The sequence below is a fragment of the Geotrypetes seraphini genome, chromosome 2, assembly GCF_902459505.1.
Source record: "Geotrypetes seraphini chromosome 2, aGeoSer1.1, whole genome shotgun sequence".
Classification (NCBI taxonomy): Eukaryota; Metazoa; Chordata; class Amphibia; order Gymnophiona; family Dermophiidae; genus Geotrypetes; species Geotrypetes seraphini.
The window spans coordinates 165,835,179-165,857,723 of record NC_047085.1 but is presented as its reverse complement, the minus strand read 5'-3'; the positions used below and the strand labels follow the sequence as shown (position 1 = coordinate 165,857,723).

At 43.7% G+C, this 22,545-nt stretch overlaps 1 protein-coding gene across 1 annotated transcript in view; it reads left to right on the top strand.

Moving 5' to 3' along the window:
- The window catches only part of TMX3 (thioredoxin related transmembrane protein 3), a 201,550-nt gene that overhangs the window by 25,564 nt on the left and 153,441 nt on the right, over positions 1 to 22,545 (top strand). The window contains exons 3-4 of the mRNA XM_033934242.1: positions 1,772 to 1,811; positions 8,916 to 9,039. Of these exons, the coding sequence (XP_033790133.1) occupies positions 1,772 to 1,811; positions 8,916 to 9,039 (164 nt within the window). The remainder of the gene's footprint in view (positions 1 to 1,771; positions 1,812 to 8,915; positions 9,040 to 22,545) is intronic.

Below are 22,545 nucleotides of genomic sequence, written 5' to 3'. Positions count from 1 at the left end.
ACTCACATGAGAAACTTTGCATGTACCTGGCCAATCCTTAGAGGGAGTATTGCTTATATATATATCTCCTATGAGTCCCACCCCTGTGACTCAACACTGAGCTCCATAGCTCAGTGCATGCTGGGACCTGCAGTTCCACATTTGATTAGTACCTCCTTCTACCCAGAGTTTAGCAGCCACAGTTAGAAGGTGCCTGTATCTCTGTATTCTATACGGTTTTCCTAATACACCTGTCGAAGACTCACAAGACTCCTGAGGCAGGCCGGTTAGGCCGAAACATGTACATGTCGGGTTATTGAATCATTGGATGAATTTATGAGGCTTTGGATGAATAAAGGCATTTGGATTTATCAGATGAGTTGAAAGACACTTGTTTGTTGTGCACCATTCTGATTGGGACAATTCCACTTTGGTTTTGTGCTTTTGAGTTTGTGGTTCTGTTTACCCTGTTTCATTTTGTGTCTTTTCAATATTAAACATTCGTGCGCATATACAACTAATGCTTATTTTTGAAGCTTTAATTCTCACCAAAGAAAGGTCGGGTCCAAGATGAAACAGGATAGCTTCTGTAGCAAAAAATATGTTCTTTCAAATGATATTTAAAAAAAACAAAACCCAAAAACCCTACACATTTGAGATATCTGAATATGAAAAACAGTGAACATTTGCATAAATGCATAAAGCCATATTTTTGGGATGTTCATACCTTCAGCTTCACTTGACCGTAAAAGCTCATATTGCAAATCTTAGAAGTAACTCATGGTACATGTCTGCTGGTAAAGTTGTACTCTCAACTGACTTACCTACCAGCAGCGGTATGGAGCCAAACTTTGCCAAAAATTTTTGTTTGTGAATTTTTTTGCCTACTTTGCCGACTTGTAGAAATGGAAGCAAGATCGCAAAAGATTTCAAACTTGACACAAAACTTGCCCCAAAGTGTTGTACCAAACTGCAAAATTTCCTTCTGCTGCAGTGCTTAAGCAAAGTTGGCGTTTTAGGACACACAAGGCATGGGAGTGGATCGATTTCTTTTGTTCAACCACCCCTAGCTCCTGACCAAATTGAGATAGATCCCAAAAATTTTGCAGTTTCATTTGAGACCCTAGACAACAATCCTGTAAAATTTGGTTGGATTTCAAGGGGGTCATCGTGGGCTCCTGGTCCACTTGACATGGAATGACCCAAATGCTTCACAGCAGATATATCCTGATTATTGGTGCCAAAGAATCCCCTGCATAGCCATAATCCATGGTATAACATCAGTGCCCATGGACTGTGCTTACAATCATCAACAGTAGATTATCATCTACTTCCATCCCCTCTGCTTGTAAGCAAGCCTGGATCTACCTCTTATGTCTTGTATAGATCCCACCTTTCCAGCTAATTTTCAACTGGTTTTAAACCTGACTTTTTTGTCTTAACTCACAAAGATCTGGTTGAGTTCAGCTGCTATTTTACAGTAATCAGTGGCAAATTCAACATCTATACCAATTAGGCTTCCACCCCGGTCATAGTACTAAAACAGATTTCATGGCTTTGTGGAGTGAACTTTATAGTGTTCTAGATAGTGACAGAATTTGTCTCCCTGAATCTAACCACAGCATTTAAACTTGTGGATCATGATTGCTTTCTCTCTCATCTCATATGGAAGCATACAAATTTATAATTGTGCCATATTGGATATAAGTTTGAGAAGTACAGTTTGGAACATCAAAGTTAGGGAGTTTACAATATGATTAGAATGCATACTCATCTTGTGCTTTTATTGCAGATTTAAAGAAAATCGAAAAGATGACATTTGGCTTGTAGATGTAAGTATAAAGTTGTCAAGTACTGTACAGCTAATCCTCACTTAATGACCTACCTAGTTAACGGCAGCATAGACTTACAACCAGCTCTCTGACCAGCATCAAGCAAGGAAGGAGCAATCTTCCTACGCTCCTGATCCATGAAAGCCACAATTAAAAAATGGCTGCCGCAAGTTCCCGCGGCAGTTTCACAAGATCACAAGAACTCGTGAGACCGCAGCTTTCATGGGGCAGGAGAGCAGGAAGATCTCTCCTGCCCTGCTAGACTTCCAGGGCTTTAAGGTAAGCTGTGGAGGGGTCCGGGACTTAAGGTTTGGGAGGCAGGAATGATCTTTAGACACTTGTCACTTAACGATCAATTCACTTAAAGACCTAGTTGTATGAATAGAACTCAGTCATTAAGTCCACCAGAGTGGACACAGCTGCGACGACCAACAAATTGGAATCGCTATGGGTTAAAATATCGGGAAGGAAAGGGCCCGAGATAAAGATGGGCCTGTACTATCGTCCACCTGGGCAAACCGATGAGGAAATGGAAGCCGAGATGAAACGAGAATGCAAAAGCGGTAACACGATTATTATGAAAGACTTCAACTATCCCGGGATAGACTGGAGTCTTGGAAATTCAAAATGCGCCAGGGAGACCGGATTCCTGGAGGCTATACAGGACTGCTTCATGGATCAGCTTGTCAGAGAACCGACGAGAGGGAATGCCACTCTGGATCTAATCCTTAATGGGCTAAGGGGACCTGCAAAGGAAGTGGAAGTAGTGGGACCGTTGGGAAACAGCGATCACAATATGATCAAATTCAAAGTTGAAGTAGGAATACCGAAGGGAAAGAGACCCACAGCGACAACCTTTAACTTCAAGAAAGGAAACTACGAAGGGATGAGGGTAATGGTAAGGAAGCATAGTCCAGCACCTAGACACACACAACCTGATGAGAGCCAGTCAACGTGGGTTCAGGAAAGGGAAATCATGTTTGACGAACCTACTTCAATTCTTTGAGACAGTGAACAGACAAATTGATAGTGGAGAACCGGTGGATATTGTATACTTGGACTTTCAGAAAGCGTTCAACAAGGTTCCACATTTAAGACTTCTCAGGAAATTACAAGGCCATGGAATAGAGGGAGATATACTAAGATGGATAGGCAAATGGCTAGAGAACAGAAAATAGAGAGTGAGCATAAATGGGAAGTTCTCAGAATGGGAAAAAGTGACTAGCGGTGTACCACAGGGCTCGGTACTTGGACCCATCTTATTTAATATTTTCATAAATGACCTAGAAGAAGGAACATCCAGTGAAATCATCAAGTTTGCAGATGACACAAAGCTATGCCGGGCAATCAGATCGCAGAAGGACAGCGAGGAACTCCAGAGCGACTTGAATCAATTGGAGAAGTGGGCAGATAAACAGCAGATGAAGTTTAATGTGGAAAAAATGCAAAGTGATGCATTTAGGCAGAAAAAATAAATAGCACAAGTATAGTATGTCAGGTGTAACTCTGGGAAAGACCGAACAGGAAAAGGACCTGGGTGTACTGATAGATAGGACCCTGAAACCATTGGCGCAATGTGCGGCGGCAGCAAAGAAAGCAAATAGAATGCTAGGCTTGATAAAGAAGGGAATTATGAGTAGATCAGAGAAAGTGATAATACCGCTGTACAGAGCCATGGTCAGACTGCACCTGGAATACTGCCTCCAGCATTGGTCTCCATACCTAAAGAAGGATATAAAACTGCAAGAGAGGGTGCAGAGACGAGCTACAAAGCTAGTGAAAGATATGGAGAACCTGGACTATGAGGAACGACTTAGGAGACTGGGGTTGTTCTCCCTTGAGAAGAGGAGACTGCGAGGAGATCTGATCGAGACTTTCAAAATACTGAAAGGATTCGACAAAATAGAGCAGGGGAAGCAGTTATTTACAATGTCCGATGTGACATGGACAAGAGGACATAAACTGAAGCTGAGGGGGGACAGGTCCAGGACGAATATCAGGAAGTTCTATTTCACGCAGTGGGTGGTGGACACCTGGAATGCTGTCCCAGAGGAAGTAATTGCAGAATCCACCGTTCTAGGATTTAAGGGTAAACTAGATGCACATCTCCTTAAGAGTGGCATAGAGTGATACAGGTAAGGGTAAATTAGATGCACATCTCCTTTGAGAAGCATACAGTGATATGGGGACTAAAACTATGCCAGGGTACATCTGGCAGGGCCTCCGCATGTGCGGATCACGGGACTTGATGGACCCAGGATCTGATCCGGAGATGGCAATTGTTATGTTCTTATGAAACTTAGGAACAGCTCAAAGAAATGGCAGAATGTAGAGCAAGCCTGGCCTTTATTCAAGGACACGGTGAGCGAGGCACAAAATCTATATATCCCCAGATTCAGAAAAGGGTGCAAAAAGAGACAAATGAAAGACCTGGCGTGGATAACTAAAGAAGTGAGGAAAGCGATAGGTGATAAGAAGAATTCATTCAAGAAATTGAAAAAGGGCAAAACCGAGGAGAACTGGAAAGAACACAGGAAGTATCAAAAAGAATGTCACCTAGTAGCTAGAAAAGCAAAAAGAGAATATGAAGAGAGCTAGCCAGGGAAGCATGAAATTTCAAACCATTCTTCAGATATTTTAGGGGGAAGCAGCCGGCTAGGGAGGAGGTGGGATCGCTGGATGATAGAGATAGGAAGGGAGTGGTGAAGGAGGAGAAAGAAGTGATGGAAAGACTAAATATATTCTTTTTGTCAGTATTTACAAAAGAGGGCACATCCAACATACCAGAACCTGAACAAACCTTCAAGGGAGGCCAAGCAGAAAAATTAACATCCATGGAAGTAAGCCTTGAAGACATACGCAGGCAGATAGAAAAATTAAAAACTGACAAATCACTGGGCCCGGACGGAATCCACCCTAGGGTACTGAAAGAACTAAAGGAGGAAATAGCGGAACTACTGTAATCTATCCCTGAAAACAGGCGTGATCCCGGAAGATTGGAAGATAGCCAATGTTAACGCCCATCTTTAAAAAGGGATCAAGAGGTGACCCGGGGAACTACAGACCGGTAAGTCTGACCTCGGTTCCGGGAAAGATGGCGGAAGCACTGATAAAAGATAGCATCGAGGAGCATCTAGAAAGGAATAAACTTATGAAAACAAGCCAACATGGCTTCTATAAGGGAAAATCATGCCTAACGAACTTATTGCACTTCTTCGAAGAAATTAACAAACGGATGGACAAAGGAGACCCCATAGACATCGTATACTTAGACTTCCAAAAAGCCTTTGACAAAGTACCCCATGAACGCCTACTTCAGAAACTGAAGAACCATGGGGTGGAAGGAGACGTACACAGATGGATCAGGAACTGATTGGCAGGTAGGAGTGAAGGGCCACTATTCAGACTGGAGGAGGGTCATGAGTGGTGTTCCGCAGGGGTCGGTGCTTGCACCGCTGCTATTCAATGTATTTTTAAATGATCTAGAAACAGGGACAAAGTGCGAAGTAATAAAATTTGCAGACAACACCAAACTATTTAATGGGACTAGGACTAAAGAGCACTGCGAAGATTTACAAAGGGACCTGAACAAACTAGGGGAGTGGGCGGCGAGATGGCAGATGAAGTTCAATGTAGAGAAATGTAAAGTCTTGCACGTAGGAAACAGAAACCTGAGGTACCACTACACGATGGGAGGGCTGATAATGGGTGAAAGTAGCCTAGAAAAGGACCTAGGGGTACTGGTAGACAAGACAATGAAACTGTCGGCCCAGTGCGCAGCGGCCTCTAAGAAGGCGAACAGAATGCTAGGTATCATCAAGAAAGGTATTACAACCAGAACGAAGGAAGTTATCTTGCCGTTGTATCGGGCGATGGTGCGCCCGCATCTGGAGTACTGCGTCCAGTACTGGTTACCATACCTTAAGGACATAACGATACTCAAGAGGGTTCAGAAAAGAGCGATGAGATTGATAAAAGGTATGGAAAACCTTTCCTATACTGAAAAATTGGAGAAACTGGGGCTCTTTTCCTTGGAAAAGCAGAGGCTTAGAGGGGACATGATAAAGACTTACAAGATCATGAAGGGCATAGAGAAAGTGGAGAGGGACAGATTCTTCAAACCTTCGTAGAGTACAAGAACGAGAGGGCATTCGGATAAATTAAAAGGGGACAGATTCATAACCAATGCTAGGAAGTTCTTCTTCACCCAGAGGGTGGTGGACAGCTGGAATGCGCTTCCAGAGGGTGTGATAGGACAGAGTACTGTATTGAGTTTCAAGAAAGGATTAGATGTTTTCCTGAAGGAAAAGGGGATTGAAGGGTATAGATAGAGGATTAATATGCAGGTCCTGGACCTGATGGGCCGCCGCGTGAGCGGGCTGCCAGGCATGATGGACCTCTGGTCTGACCCAGCAGAGGCACTGCTTATGTTCTTATGTTAAGTGAGGAGCAGCTGTATTAAAAAAGTTCAATTATTCCATATATAGTTTCCTAACTTAAGGGTCCTGATCGTGGGTAAAGGTAAATTTTAACATGTATTGCTACTTTCCACTAAACTACACTGGCTTCCAATATTTGCCAGAATACACTTTAAATGTGCATGTCTAACCTTTAAAATCTTATTCAGCATTTGGAACTCTAAAAAAAATTATGGACTGGTTAGAACTATGCAAAAATTTAAATTGTCTTTTCCCTCTTTGAAAAGCATAGCTTCTACTAGTAAATTGGGGAAGTCTCTGTTCTTCAAACTAACTGAGCTATGGAATAATATCCCTCTTTGGCTGAGAGAACTAGATTCAATTCAAATTCACTAACCCCCTCCCTGACCACAGGAAAGACCCCCAGGCCTACCTTGTGTCCTTAGTGGTCTAGCGGCAGCACTGGGGCAGGAGCTATCCTACTTGTTCTTGTCCTTGCTCTGTCAGCGACAAAAATAGCTGCTGAGACTTCCAGGGGCAGTCTCACAAGGCTACTCATATTTATACAAAGCTTTATACACCTGAATTAAATCCCACCCTAGCATAGATCACTGAATATTTAGGCCAGGTGAATCTGCCAGCTTTATCAGAGGTAGCTATTCAACAGCTGTCCATCCCTATTAACTGTTGAAGACACATTGACAGCCATTAAGAACTTACCTCATGGCAAATCACCCGGCATGAAGAACCATTTTTCTGAGATTATACTCAACTTCTGATGGTCTGATAAAATATCTACTTGATGTGAGGAGATAAGAAAGACGGTTCCTTAGAAAATAAGCTCCTTTTTTAACTTCTGCTTAGGCATCTTACTATAAAATTACCTCCATAAGGGACCAATTTCACTAAATTTACAGATACTTGTGCAAGCATAGACATGTATACTTGCGTATAATACCCATGGGAGTGGCCTAAGGGATCTGACCAATCGGAGTCTTAGGCCACTCCCAGCGCATCCCAGAACATCATTACTCAGCATTTTGAAGGAGGTTCGCCCTACTTAAACCTCATATTAACTCAGTCCCAACTATAGCACAATGATACTTCAAAAGACACAAATTTTTGCTATAAGGGAAAGCAGGATAGGGTCAAAAATTCCCTGGCACTACATAGTTAAGTGCACTAAATAGAAAGAAAATAATTGAATGTTACTTAAATAAATAGTGAATGCAGGGCCCTCAGTTTAAGGAGATAAACTTTATAGAACACACACCATCATAGGAGCTCTGCTTGTGATATAATAAGTAAACAATATTTTAATAATTTCAATAAAACCAGAAGGAAATTTTTACCCCCAATGGAAGGAACAAAAGGCAAAAGTCTCAGGGAAAAGTAAAAAAATCATCCATCAACTTAGCTGAATATTAAAGAACCAACATCTCTACCATCTAATTATAGATCAGTTGCATCCATTCCTTTTTCGTAAAAATCATGGAGGGCTTGGTCCAAATACAATTAACAAAATATCTGGAACAACATTCTCTATAGCATAATTCTCAATCAGGTTTTAGATCTCACTTTAGCACGGAAATAGTACTGATTACATTGCTGGACTATCTAAATAGCTTGTTGAGTAAGGGTAGTAATGCGCTTGTTCTCCAATTTTGATTTGAGCTTGCTTTCGATCTAGTTGACCATACTAAATTGCTGGAATGCCTGGATGCCTTTGGGATCCATGGTAAAATATTTTCTTGTCTTAAGGGATTCCTTGAATCTCGTTTATATCAGGGTTAGATTCAATAAATGTCTTGTCCACCATTTGTAAGAATCCTTGTGGAGTTCCTCAGGGCTCAAGCAAAAAATTCTTTGGACAAGGTGATGTTCAAGATGCAGGCTTTATTGAAAGTACAATCCACATAAAATAGAAAATTGCATGCTCTCTTCGTATTTCCTTCTGTCAAGAGTTGTAAAAGCAAGAAATACCATGATCATATGCTTTCATTTCAAGCAGCTTTCCATGATAAGGTTTTTCATCCATTGTTCTTCACATCTCATACTTATGAACATTTTAGAAAACAACTGAAGAATTATCTTTGGTTGATTAAATCTCTTATGCTTTCTTCCTTTGTTATTTTGTATAACTTTTGTAAACCGCATTGAACTTAAGGTTATGCGGTATAGAAATACGATGTTATGTTATTGTGTAAAATCCAGGGATAATCGTCCCTCCAATCAAATATTGTCCAGTATTCACAAGCTGTAGATTCAAAATGACTAAACAGGTCCAACCAGACCTGTTTCAAGACTCAACGCCCCTTCATCAGGGACCGCTGAACTTCAGCCGACTACATCTGATATGCAAGAGAATGCTGTTGTTAACCGTCGGACTACAGAAAGTGCTTTGATGCATGATTTTGACTTTTCCCTGAGACTTTCACCTTTTGTTCCTTCAGTTGGGACTAAAGAAATATAGTTCTCAGATCTTCTAATGTCTACTCTCTTTATTGGGTGATATTATATTACATTTAAAAACACACGTAATTAACTTGCCTAGGTTTTATATGGGCTATTAGTATAAAACAAAATCAAACAATTGTTTTAGAAATATTTTTACCATTGTGGAAAATTTTATTGTGCGTGCTACATTGTATGTTTTAAATTATATTAGGTGCTTTGCTTTTTTCAGTTTTATGCACCATGGTGTGGCCATTGTAAAAAACTGGAACCGGTATGGCAAGAAGTTGGAATAGAGATGAAGAACAGCAGGTCCCTGATAAAAGTTGGAAAGATGGATGCCACCGTTCATTCTAGTAAGTTTGTTTATTTTGTTTTATTTATTTGACTTGACTTTGTACCTTATCAAATAAAAAGCATACCAGTTAATAAATTTGCAATCCCATTACAGATCATATACTGTCAGAGACCCTAAATTACCCTTGGCCTAGATTCAGTAAATGGAGCTCAAAAAATGGCATTCAATGTTTTTGCATTATAGAATTAGAACTGAGTATTTATTTATTTAGTCATTTATTTAGCCCATCCTCCCAAAAGAGCCCACAACGGGTTACAAGAGTACATTCATAGTATGGGTAGGGCTAGTGAGAAATATAGGGCTGCGATAGCGTTTTTAGTGCACGCAAGATTTTAGTGCGCACTAAACCCGCGCTACGCAGCTATAACTAATGCCAGCTCAATGCTGGTGTTAAGGTCTAGCGCGTGCTAAAACCGCTATTGCAACTTAGTGAAAGGAACCCATAGACTTTACAGCATTTGCAGTATAGACAAAGGGGGTATAGATTTCAGCATTTACAGTGTGGACATAACATACAGACTTAAAATACAGACTTAGTGGACACAGAGGGGCATAATTAAAAAAAACGTCTAAGTCCCCTTTTGGCCTAAGGTCTTAAACGTTGAAAGTAGAAGCAGGGAAAATGTCCATTATCAAAACAAAACGTCCAAAAGGAGGGTTTTTTGATAATGACCTGCCTCTACATTCTGCTGTTTAAAACGCCCAAACCACCACTACGTCTACACTAACACCATATAATCAACCTAAAAAAAGTCTAACTCCCAAACACCCAAAACAAGAGCTTTTAGGCGAAGGAGGAGCTAGTCCTTCGCCTAAAAGCTGGATTCTATAACCAGTGTCTGTCAAAAACAACACCGGTTACAGAATCCCCCCTCCCCAACGATCCAGGCAGGAGGGAGCCCAAGCCCTCCTGGCCCGCGGCACCCCGAACCCCCAATTACGTTTGGGGCAAGAGGGAGCCCAAGCCCTCTTGCCCCATGATCTCCAACCCTCCTCTCCCCCCCCCCCCAGTGATCCGGCCAGGGGGGAGCCCAAGCCCTCCTGGCCCGGCGACATCCCTAACTACCACCCCCCACTAAAATACGGGCAGGAGGGATCACAGGCCCTCCTGCCCTCGACGCAACCCCCCACGACTAGCCCCCCTGATCTCCTGATCGCCGACCCCACGACTCCACCACGACCCCCTGGTTGGATCCATGTGCCTAAGGCACCGCCCACAGGGCAGGTCGCGGCAGTTCAGGTTGAGGGGAGATGAGGCATCTCTCATACCGCGATGGTTGCGGTGGGGGGGGGAGTAGGTTGCCGGGCCATCAGCTCAGCGGCCCCTTTTTCGGCACTTATACTTGTTTTGACTTGGTCTAAGTCAGGGGTGTCCAATGTCGGTCCTCGAGGGCCGCAATCCAGTCGGGTTTTCAGGATTTCCCCAATGAATATGCATGAGATCTATTTGCATGCACTGCTTTCATTGTATGCTAATAGATCTCATACATATTCATTGGGGAAATCCTGAAAACCCGACTGGATTGCGGCCCTCGAGGACCGACATTGGACACCCCTGGTCTAAGTCATAACGTATAAGTGCCGACTAGGCAACATGTCAAAATCTTTGGTTATACGTGTTGTACACCTAGGTGTAGGTCGGCCTACCTCCCGCCCACCGCCCGCCCTTTCTCCTCCTCTAAAAACGCCTCTTTTCTCTCTGTGTGTTTAGAGGCAGGGGAAAGGCCTAAGCTGGTTTTAGATACGTCTAAAACCAGCTTTGATTATGGGTTCTTGGACGATCAGCTTTTTGATCGTCCAAGTACCGTATTTTCACGCATATAACGCGCGCGTTATACGCGTTTTTACCTACCGCGCATATCCCTCGCGCGTTATACGCGTGAGCGCGGTATACAAAAGTTTTTCTACATAGTTCCCACCCCGCCCGACGCCCGATTCACCCCCCCCAGCAGGACCGCTCGCACCCCCACCCCGAACGACTGCTCGCACGCGCTCCCACCCGCATCCACGATCGGAGCAAGAGGGAGCCCAAGCCCTCTTGCCCGGCTGACTCCCCAACTCCCTGACAATATCGGGCCAGGAGGGAGCCCAAACCCTCCTGGCCACGGCGACCCCCTACCCCCACCCCGCACTACATTACGGGCAGGAGGGATCCCAGGCCCTCCTGCCCTCGACGCAAACCCCCCTCCCTCCAACGACCGCCCCCCCCAAGAACCTCCGACCGCCCCCCCAGCCGACCCGCGACCCCCCTGGCCGACCCCCACGACACCCCCACCCCCCTTCCCCGTACCTTTGGTAGTTGGCCGGACAGACGGGAGAAAAACCCGCCTGTCCGGCAGGCAGCCAACGACGGAATGAGGCCGGATTGGCCCATCCGTCCCAAAGCTCCGCCTACTGGTGGGGCCTAAGGCGCGTGGGCCAATCAGAATAAGCCCTGGAGCCTTAGGTCCCACCTGGGGGCGCGGCCTGAGGCACATGGGCCCAACCCGACCATGTGCCTCAGGCCGCGCCCCCAGGTGGGACCTAAGGCTCCAGGGCTTATTCTGATTGGCCCACGCGCCTTAGGCCCCACCAGTAGGCGGAGCTTTGGGACGGATGGGCCAATCCGGCCTCATTCCGTCGTTGGCTGCCTGCCGGACAGGCGGGTTTGGCTCCCGTCTGTCCGGCCAACTACCAAAGGTACGGGGAAGGGGGGTGGGGGTGTCGTGGGGGTCGGCCAGGGGGGTCGCGGGTCGGCTGGGGGGGCGGTCGGAGGTTCTTGGGGGGGGCAGTCGTTGGAGGGAGGGGGGTTTGCGTCGAGGGCAGGAGGGCCTGGGATCCCTCCTGCCCGTAATGTAGTGCGGGGTGGGGGTAGGGGGTCGCCGTGGCCAGGAGGGTTTGGGCTCCCTTCTGGCCCGATATTGTCGGGGAGTCGGCGGTCCTTCGGGGTGGGGGTGCGAGTGGTCCTGCCGGGGGGGTGGATGTATCGGACGTCGGGGGGGGGCATCAGGCTTTCAGGATGGGGACAGACCTTCAAGGGGGACAGGCAGACCTTCAAGGGGGGACAGGACTTCAAGGGGGACAGGCAGACCGAAGGGAGTGAAAAAGCTATAAAATAAACCCACTAGCGTGTCAATGTGTTGAGAGGAAGAGGTGGTCTGGGAAATTCTGCTGAGAAAACTCTGGGTCCATTTCCACCCCCCAGTTACCCTAGTCCACTCCACTCAACTGGTTCACATACTGAGTGGGTCTTTGGGTGTTGTTCCTGGGATCTCTTTCAGTGGTTTGTCAGTATCTCCTTGTGGTCCAAGGAAGGAAACTTTGTTAACCTTAGCATTGACCTTCAGAATATATTTGTAACAGCGCTGCTTGTGTGGCATTACCGTAGGCTATGTAGTGATGGAAAGAAAAAAACAGACCTTTGCACATTTTTGCACTAGGTATATGGTATAGGTATATAGGTATAGGTATTCCTGCACAGCTAAGTCCTTGTGAAGTTACGGTACCTTGTTCTTTCTGTATTTGACATCTAGCAAGGTCTCTGTTTGGAAGGAATGATTTAAGTTATGGTAAAAGCAGATAGCGTTGCTGGTTTTAAAAAGGTTTGGACAAATTCCTGGAGGAAAAGTCCATAGTCTGTTATTAAGACATGGGGGAAGCGTCTACTTGCCCTGGATCGGTAGCATGGAATGTTGTTATTCTTTGGGTTTTGACCAGGTATTTAGTGACCTGGATTGGCTACCATGAGAATGGGCTACAGGGCATGATGGACCATTGGACTGACCCAGTTAGGCTATTCTTATGTTCTCATCTGTAGGGGCCTTTGTTTTCACTTCTTATTTTAATGTATTTTTTCTGGAAACTTATCAGTGTTTTTTATAATGGGAACAAAAATGGAAGAGAATTACCGTAATGTGTGTGGAATGGGGGGGGGTTGTTTAACTACCATAATTTCTTCAGCTAAATACCGGTAATTCAATCCACCTCAACCAGACATAGGAGAACTCACGCACCATTGACACACCCTCCAACCAAACACGTGAAAAGAAAAAAACTGTTCATTCTTATAAACAACCTTATAACTTTTAATCTAGAGTTAGTGAGTATGAATTCAGCAACAAGAACAGAAACATGTTAATTCTTATAAACTATAACATTAACCGGTAGATCAAACGAAGTATGGAGGACAAAATAATCTAAATACAGTTACCGTAATTACGGTAAAGTTGTAAATAAACAAAGTTTACAGGTTTATTCAGTCATCATCATCACAGTCATCTGAATCCTTGAATCCATCAAAATCCGAATTGTCATCATCGTCATTAAATAAACTGAGCACGGCCTGCAGACGATCCTCGTTTATTTCCGAAGTGATATCGTCATCATCGTCATCATCATCATCATCATCGCTGATATCCATGTTGTTGCCTCCTTCCGCTGCACTGGTAGTACCCGTAGTGTCATTGGTTTCATAAACAATGCCCGCTTTTCTAAATCCGTTTCGAATGGTATCTGGTGTTATTTTGTCCCATGCTGAAGCCACCCACTTGCAGACTTCTGTGAAAGTTGCCCGCTTCTGCCGCCCCGCGGGTGTGTACTCGTGCGTGCCGCTCTGCATCCACTCCTCCCACTCCTTTCTAATAAAAGTCTTGAATGGATGATTCACTGCGATGTCAAGTGGTTGCAGCTTACACATCAGGCCTCCAGGTATCACAGCGATGTGGGCACGAGTAGAATTAATGTAGGCCTGAACATTTTTTTCTTTGTGGGCAGCCATGGCATCCAAAATTAACAAGGATTTTTTTGCAAAGAATCCACCCGGTCTTGCCCTAAAGCATTTACCTATCTACCCACAATCTCATTACGTCGCAGTCCATCCATCCCTTCTTGTTGCAGTGCACAACCACACTGGTGGGCAGCTTTTCACGGGGCATAGTGACCCTTTTGAAAATGAGCATGGGCTTTAACTTAACCCCGCTAGCTGAGCAACCAAGAACGACTGTAAAACACGTTCTTTCATGCCCAGTTGTGGTGATGGCAACAGATTTAGTACCTGTGGGGGCTATGGTTCTTGTTGCTGGAATGTCGAATGCCATTGGAATTTCATCCATGTTGATGACGTCCTTTGCAGTGATGCCAAGTTCAGATATTTCTTTGGCGACAAAGTCACGGAAATCAATCAATTTTTGCTGCCAGTCATCTGGAAGTCGCTGGCCAACAGTTGTTCTCAATCTAATTTAATTTTTTTTTTTAATTTAATTTATTTCTTATATACCGCTATATCCTTTAGGTTCTAAGCGGTTTGAAGAAAATATACATTAAGATTATAAATGAGAAGTAAGAAGGTACTTAAAAAATTCCCTTACAGTCCCGAAGGCTCACAATCTAACTAAAGTACCTGGAAATTAATAAAGAAGAGAAAATAAAGATGGTTGAAAAAAGAAAAATTCTATGTGAACTTATAGGATGGAAATTAAACTGACAGTGAAGAACTGTATGAAAAATACATATGGAGTGCAGTTAGAGATAATAATAGAAACTGATAGTCCGTTCCTTTTCATAAATTTTGAGATCCATGTGAAGCCAGCTTTGAAGTCGGGTATTCCTCTTCCATTGGCAAGTAGTTTTGCCTTCATCTGAATCGCAACAGTAGAGACTGATTGATTTTGCTCCCTTCTCGCCAGAATCCACTGCTTCAAGTCATCCTCCATCTGAGGCCATTTTGGTTTGGCCCCACGACGTGCCCGTTTGCGCGGATTGCATTTCTCCAGTTCCTTCTTATCTTTTCTCCATTCACGCACCGATGTTTCTCCAACATCGAACTCTCTCGCTGCGGCCCGGTTGCCTATTTCCTCAGCTTTCGCAACGACTTGAAGCTTAAAGTTCACTGTATATGACTTTCGTCTTATTCCTGCCATTATGGCGGTACATTTAAATTTAATTGATAAACTCTACTACCGGGTAGATAAATGCAGAATACCAATCTGAAGAGATCAAATTAAAATGTGGGCTCTACATGCAGCATTAATCTTTTATAGGCTTACCCAAAGGCTGAGATGCTGTTGTATAGTCAAAATAGTATTCACTGGGCAAATTACAAGGCCAGATAGAGGGGGGCCACAGCCACGTGGTGAAAAGCACACCACCAGAAAAACAGCCTTGGTGAAAACTAAGCGGCAAGCATGCTCAGACCATTGCGCATGCTTACAGAGCTGGGAGCAGGGCAGGGCGGGCGAAAGGAGAGTCGGGACAGCGCACGGAGAGTCGGGGCAGCGCACGGAGAGTCGGGGCAGTGCACGGAAAGTCAGGGAGGGTGAACGGAGAGTCGGGACAGCGCACGGAGAGGCGGGGCAGTGCACGGAAAGTCAGGGAGGGTGAACGGAGAGTTGGGACAGCGCACGGAGAGGCGGGGCAGTGCACGGAAAGTCAGGGAGGGTGAACGGAGAGTCGGGACAGCGCACGGAGAGGCGGGGCAGTGCACGGAAAGTCAGGGAGGGTGAACGGATAGTCGGGACAGCGCACGGAGAGTCGGGGAGGGCGAAAGGAGAGTCGGGGTGGCCAGAGGAGAGTCGGGGCGGGCGAAAGGACAGTCGGGCTGCATGCGCGTTATACCCGTGAGCGCGGTATACAAAAGTTTTTGTACATAAAATCGTGGTTTCTGCACGCTATACCCGTGTGCGTGTTTTACACGGGTGCGCGTTATCTGCGTGAAAATACGGTAACCATTTAGGCCACTTTTTAGACCTTTTTTTTAAAATTATGAGCCCCTTACTGTATTTGCCAGCATATAGGACACAGTTTTTTCCCTCAAAATACGCTTAAAATATAGTGTGCGTCTTATGCACCGGTAATCAAAATTATGAGTTGAAATTTCAGTCAGTCTAAGACTTCTGGTTTATATTAATACACTGTCATGTTTCTGCTTTCTCTCAGACACTGCAGGTCTCATAAGTATGCACTGTACACATGCATCATGTTGTTTCTGGATTTTGAGGATGAAGATTAAAAGACCTACCTAACTATAGTATTCTCTAGTCACATTTTTTTGTAGACATAAATAACTATAAAATTAGTACAGTAAATCATTATGGAAATTCATGAAAAAATGTAGAAAATTTTTTTTCTTAAAAATGTATATAAAAAAAGGGGGGGGGGTGTCTTATACGGTAATATACTGTTAAAACCCAAAGTGCTATAGCGGTTTACAATTCCAAAAACAGCTCGTATCTGTCATCCTTGGATTCTCTTTTGTGGGTCTATCAGAAGGAGAAGGCAGGTCAGTGCTTCATGCAGAATTTGATAATAAGGCTTAGGTGGCAGGAGGCGGTGGTGCTCTGGACATGAAATGCGCAGTTGGTGGAGATGATTGGCTGAAGGGGATGATAAGGTAAATGGAAATGATTTGTTTTGGAGATGAGAGAATGGAGCAAGGGGGGTAGTGAAAGGGAACGGTACAAAGATAGAAGGGTAGAGATAAATGCAGCATGTTGTTAGTAGAATATAGACGAGGCAATGGTGTGCTGGAGCCAGCTCGCATGGCTCAAGAATTTTGGGAGCCCTGCTAGCACTTCCCTAAGTATGTGCAAACATATCCATGTAAGTGCTAGGATTCTAAACATTTGCAAATGTAATATGCACATGAATATGAATGCCTTGTCCTTGTAATGTATAATATTGCACACATTAACATATTAGCGTAGCTAGCCTTATTTTAAATGTGAAACCAGTTGCATATCAAGATCCTGTACCATGGAATGGAATAAGTGATTGATCTTGATGGGTTTTCTAGAGCAGTGTTTTTCAACCTTTTTTGGGCAAAGGCACACTTGTTTCATGAAAAAAATCACGAGGCACACCACCATTAGAAAATGTTAAAAAATTTAACTCTGTGCCTATATTGACTATATATAAAGTAATTCTCTTGAATAGGAATCAAATAAACACAAAGAAAGTATTTTATAATGCTGCCACCACCAACAACACCGTTGGCGGCGGTGGCACTCAAGTGGCTAAAGAGCCGCAGTTTGCCGGCCTAGGGACAACACTGGAGGGTGGCCAGCTGTGCACCCCCTTGGGACGTAAACCCGGGGTGGGGCAGACCGCCCCCCCCCCCCCACCCTGGTATGCCACTATCTGTACCTCACTCCCTCCCTATGACCAAAAATTCTCCTTTCTTCTATTCCCCGTGTACACAACCATCTCTTTCCCTCCCTTCCTCTCTCCAAAGTCCATGCCTTCTGTGTCCAAACACTCATTCCCTCCCTTCCTCTCTCCCAAGTCCATTTCTTCTGTGTCCAAAAACGCATTCCCTCCCCCACCTCAGCATCTCTTTCCCTCCCTTCCTCTCTCCCAAGTCCATTTCTTCTGTGTCCAAAAACGCATTCCCTCCCCCACCTCAGCATCTCGTTCCCTCCCTTCCTCTCTCCCAAGTCCATTTCTTCTGTGTCCAAAACCGCATTCCCTCCCCCACCTCAGCATCTCTTTCCCTCCCTTCCTCTCTCCCAAGTTCATGCCTTGTGTCCAAAACGCACTCCCTCCCCCCTTTTGTGTTCCGTGTTTGCCTCCCAGCCCATCTTTGCAACTTTCTCAGCAAAACGAAGCTCAAGCCGCAAGGCTTGTCTTCTGCTTCCTGCCTGCCCTGCCGCGCACAAATAGCCGAACGGAAGTATTCTCCGACGTCAGCGCTGACGTCGGAGGGCAGGCTTTGCTTAAGCCCTCCCTCCGACGTCGGCGCTGACATCGGGGAACGCTTGCGATCGGCTATATGTTAGCTGCAGGGCAGGCAGGAACAGAAGACGAGCCTCGCGGCTCGAGATGTATTGAACTCCGCGGGTCCCCCGTCCAGCTCTCTCCTGTCCACGTGGGGCGGACCGCCCCTCTCCCTAGACTGGTGGTACTGCCCTGATGGCGGCCCTAACCGTACGGCACACCAGGCAAAAACACTGTTCTAGAGTACCTAGGCAATAGAATTACGGTACCCCTATAGTTAGTAGATACCATATAAAAAGGTTTTAATAAACTATAAGTCCAGGGAAAATGGTCTTATTTTACTGGTATTGTATTCACCCTATGCAGTATAATTTTTATAAAACATTTTTCTATGTGTATATCCGGAACTGTAGGATACAAATGAAACTGATACAAAAAGAATATATTTGCAAACACCGGTGTCTTGGGCTTTCAAATGATGCCTCATTTCATTTTGCATTTTGATGTCTTGAGGTCAGATTCCATGACCTGACCCAATTGCCAGACTTTTTTTTTTTTCCAATAACTAGCTGGTGGAAATTAATGTGGGGACTGTGAAGGAGTATCCTGGAGACAGATTAGTTTATTGTATGTGAATAATAACAGATGAGGGATCACTGCTTTATAATTGCATCCTTTGGGTCAGCCTGCCTTACTTTTCTCCTAGCTCCAATTGCTTTTTTCCCTTTTATAGCTCTGAAAACAAACACAGATGGTGTAATTCAGTCTACAGTTTACTTGTAGATATTCAGACATTGCCCTTTATTCATTTAGTATTTGAACTGGTGAAGGGGAGTATAACTCTGGGTAATTAATAAAAATAAAAAAAATATATTTCAATAAAAATATTCCACCTTTTAAATCTATTTGTTTGACCCTTTATATTCACCTATCCTTCAATTAACAGTTTTCTTCTTTTGACATAACTGGCCTGAAAAGTCTTTGGCAGTAGATGTGAATTAGTGCTTTTGAAAGTATGGCGATGAGAGGCACATAAATGGAAGAGACTTCATTCACAAAGTATACTGAGCAGAGAAAATGGTGGGATAATGCCAGTGTTAAAGACCTTTATCATCTTTTCATTGTCCATATCATAATACCTAACGCCCATATTCTGTAAACAGCGCCTTAACTTAGATGCTGGTAGACGCCCTACCAGCGCCTAATTTAAGTGAAAAACACCATTTAAAAAGACGTTTTAAAATAATTTTCAAGGCACCTACTGCTGCCTAAAACACCAGCACCAGAATGTAGGTGTGGCTAATGCTGGAAATGGTGTTAGATGCTGTAAAGCGTCTACATAGGTGCAATTCACATCAGAGGTAGGCACTGGAAATGTAGGCCTTGAAAACCCTGACCTTTATTTCAAGTGCCTACCTTTGCCGGAGGCATGATTCTGTAAAGGGTGCTATCACGTCCACTGAAGTGACTATAGTATTCAAGCATAATTTGGATTTAAAAAAAATTTCAATTAGTTATGGACAAATTGGAACCCACGAGTAATTGGCACTGGAACTGAGTGCAATGTAATCCAGATATGTCAATTCTTATTTCTTATCACTGCAGGAGCAGATATAAATATGGAGACATCTTGAATGATGAAGGCAGCTAAACCCAGGGTCTTATTCCTGACTTGTGCTAAAATGCAGCTTTTTTCCTGGGAGGGAGCACCAGTAGCATACTTGGTAGGGTGGGAACCCAAGGTGGAGCACCATTTGTGCGTGGCTATTGGCTCTGACTGTTCCCTGCCCCAGAACAGGAAGTTGAAATCAGAGGGGGCGGGGACTGTCAGAACTGACGACCATACGCAAGTGGACCTATAGACTTGTGACTGCTCCAGCACCCCTGGGCTCCCTGCACTTAGGGCAGACTGCCACCCTCCCCATACCCCTCCCCATCCCACTCTTGGTAGGCTACTAGGGAGCACATCTTGTGTGATTATACATTTGGTTTATATAAAACATTTTCATTCAAAAAATGATGCTGTCATTTTGTGTTGTATAGACCATTAAGGGAAGCTAGAAATTTTTACTTATTTGCTTATCCAAAAATTAATGGGTGTAGATATAAGACCTTCTTAGATAGGACCCTAGCGTTTCAAGCTGGTAGACAGCAATCTTGGCTAGGTAAATGTATTCAACAAGCTATGTTATCTTACTGCTCTTTTCTGAAATTAATTAAGACCACTCTGTTCGATAAGTTTATTACTCAATGAGAGTTTTATATTGAAACTGTATTTTATAATATATCCGTATTTTTATTTTATTATTGTAGCTCGCTGATTGTCCAGCTCTTTTTAGTGTAAACCGCCTAGAACTCTTGGTTATGGCGGTATAAAAGAATAAAGTTGTTATTATTATTATTATTTTTTTAATTTTAATTGAATTCTTTAGAAATATAAAGTAATCACACTTCTGAGGCAGAAGCCCTAGAACCATATTTTAGATAAACAGTTTGCATGAACTCTCTTGGGCAGAAATAACAATGACGTTATTAGCTCATTATAGCTGGGTAAACAGGATCAGAGAAACAAAGGGTAAAAAGAGATTAAATAGTGGAGTTTAAATAGGCTTAGACTTAATATTCCAAGATTTTTCTTCTAGATAAAATAGTAAGCAATTGGTTAGACCAGAAAATCTCAGTCCATTATCCTAAAACATAAACTCACAATAGTCCTCATGTTGTAGGTGAAGTAAAGGTGCAGGGTATACAGTATATCTGAGAGAATTGTTGTAAAAGCTAATTGAATATAAATACTACAAACACTGGCAATAATTTAGCAGTAGGCTTGATCATTGCAGGTTCTATATTTGTAAATGAACCCAGAGGAGGTCTTTATGCTCATCATAATAGCTATCAGCAACTGGTTTTAAAGCAACAGGTCTTCTGCTCCTCACCTTACTGTATCTAAAGTACCTACAGGTAATCCCTATAGGTCTTAAATCAGCAGTTCTTATTCATCTTCACACTGAAGATGAATTGCTGGCAGAGGAGGCGGGAGGGAATCCCTAAGGTTCTCTAACACAGACAGTGTTTTGCTTGTAATACTGTCTTCAAGGTGATTTAAACACTGTCTTCTCGTGATAGTAGCTTGTGATAGTTCTACTTTGTATTACTTTGAGGTGAAGAGTGACCTAGCGGTAGGTTGTAGTATTAACCCCAGTGCTGTTCATTGTGATCCTGGGCAAGTCAACCTCCATTGCCCCAGTTACAAAAATATGTACCTGTATTTATGTAAACCGCTTTGAATATGTAACCACAGAAAGGTGTTATACAAGTCCCTTTATGATTAAACTTCCATATGTACTTGAATATTAACCGAGGTAATCTTTTTTTTCTCCCTTAAAAAGGAGGAAAAAAAGGTTGACTCAAATATAAACTGGTGTGTGTGTGTTAATATTCAAGTGCCTTGCCTTGCTCTGCTCTGCCAGGCTCGGCACCCTGTTCCCCTCACTCACTTCTCCCCTGTCCTGCCAGGCTCTGCACCCAGCCCCACCCTCCTGCCAGGCTCTGTACTAGAGTTGCATGGGGACAGAAATCCCGCCCGTCCCCATCAGTATCCCTCCTGTTCCTGCCCATCTACGCCAGAATCCCAGCAAGGAATCCCCTGTCCCCGCCCGACCCCGCGAGGAATCCCCTTTGCCCCCCCAACCCAGTGAGGAATCCCCTCTCTCCCTGCCCGTCCCCGCTAAGAATCTACTCGGTCCCTGCCCATCCCCCCCATAAAAGTTGCCTGTCCCCATAAAAAGCAGCAATTACTTCTGACAGTTTTGATTTTTTTTTTTAAATCTTAGTTTATTTAAATCAACAATAAAATACAATATAAACAAATAACCGTATTTGCCGGCATATAGGACACATAGGGTTGACCATTTCTTGTTAAAAGAAATGAGTTGGATTTTATGGTAATATAAAGCTCATAACTGTAGAGCAAACAAATCTGGTTCCACCATCTGGCATAGGTAACTTGTAAGAGGTCCTTCCAAGATACACAAATGGTTTTTAATGCAGCAATGAGTAAAGAATCAAACAATATAGCATTAAAATCATTTTAAAGCAGAATTGAGAGAGGTACTTTTCAGAGCAATGGTTGCATAAGAAAAATGTGTCAAAACTGAACTGGATACCCCAAAACAAACTCAGCAAGTACTTCATTTTATACTAAACACAATTGGTGGCATAACCATGAAAGGAGGCTGGGCCTCCCACTTTGAACTTAGTCCCCCCTCAAAATAAACATCTCCTTTGCTGTAGCTGGTGGGATACTCATGGGGCAGAGTACAAAGCTGAGACTTCTGGGTATGTGCTACTACAAGGTATCTCACTTTGTAATAAGTATTCACAAAACATGTAACTTAATTCACGATCATATAGAATGCATTGAAATACAGACAGGCATATGAATGGGAAGATATGTGTGTAGTTTATGGAGATCTTAAATTATAACGATATAATAGGGAACAAGAATCAATGATATGAGAATGTTAGATCTGGGGAAAGGTATGTTGTTTCATGTTGGGTATTTGGTTAATTTGATAAGCATTAACTGAACGATGTTAAATGAAAAAATATTAATGTATTCTATTTAATAATTTATTTCCTTTGTGAAAACCACTTACAGCATCTAAAGAGGACCCACTTGACCACCTTTATGTACATTTGAGGTCTACTCAGGAATTAGAGAATAACACGGGGACAAATTTGTCCCCATCCCTACAGGATCTCTATCCAATCCCATCCCTGCAACTCTGTCCTCATCTGCAAAAGCCTCAAACAT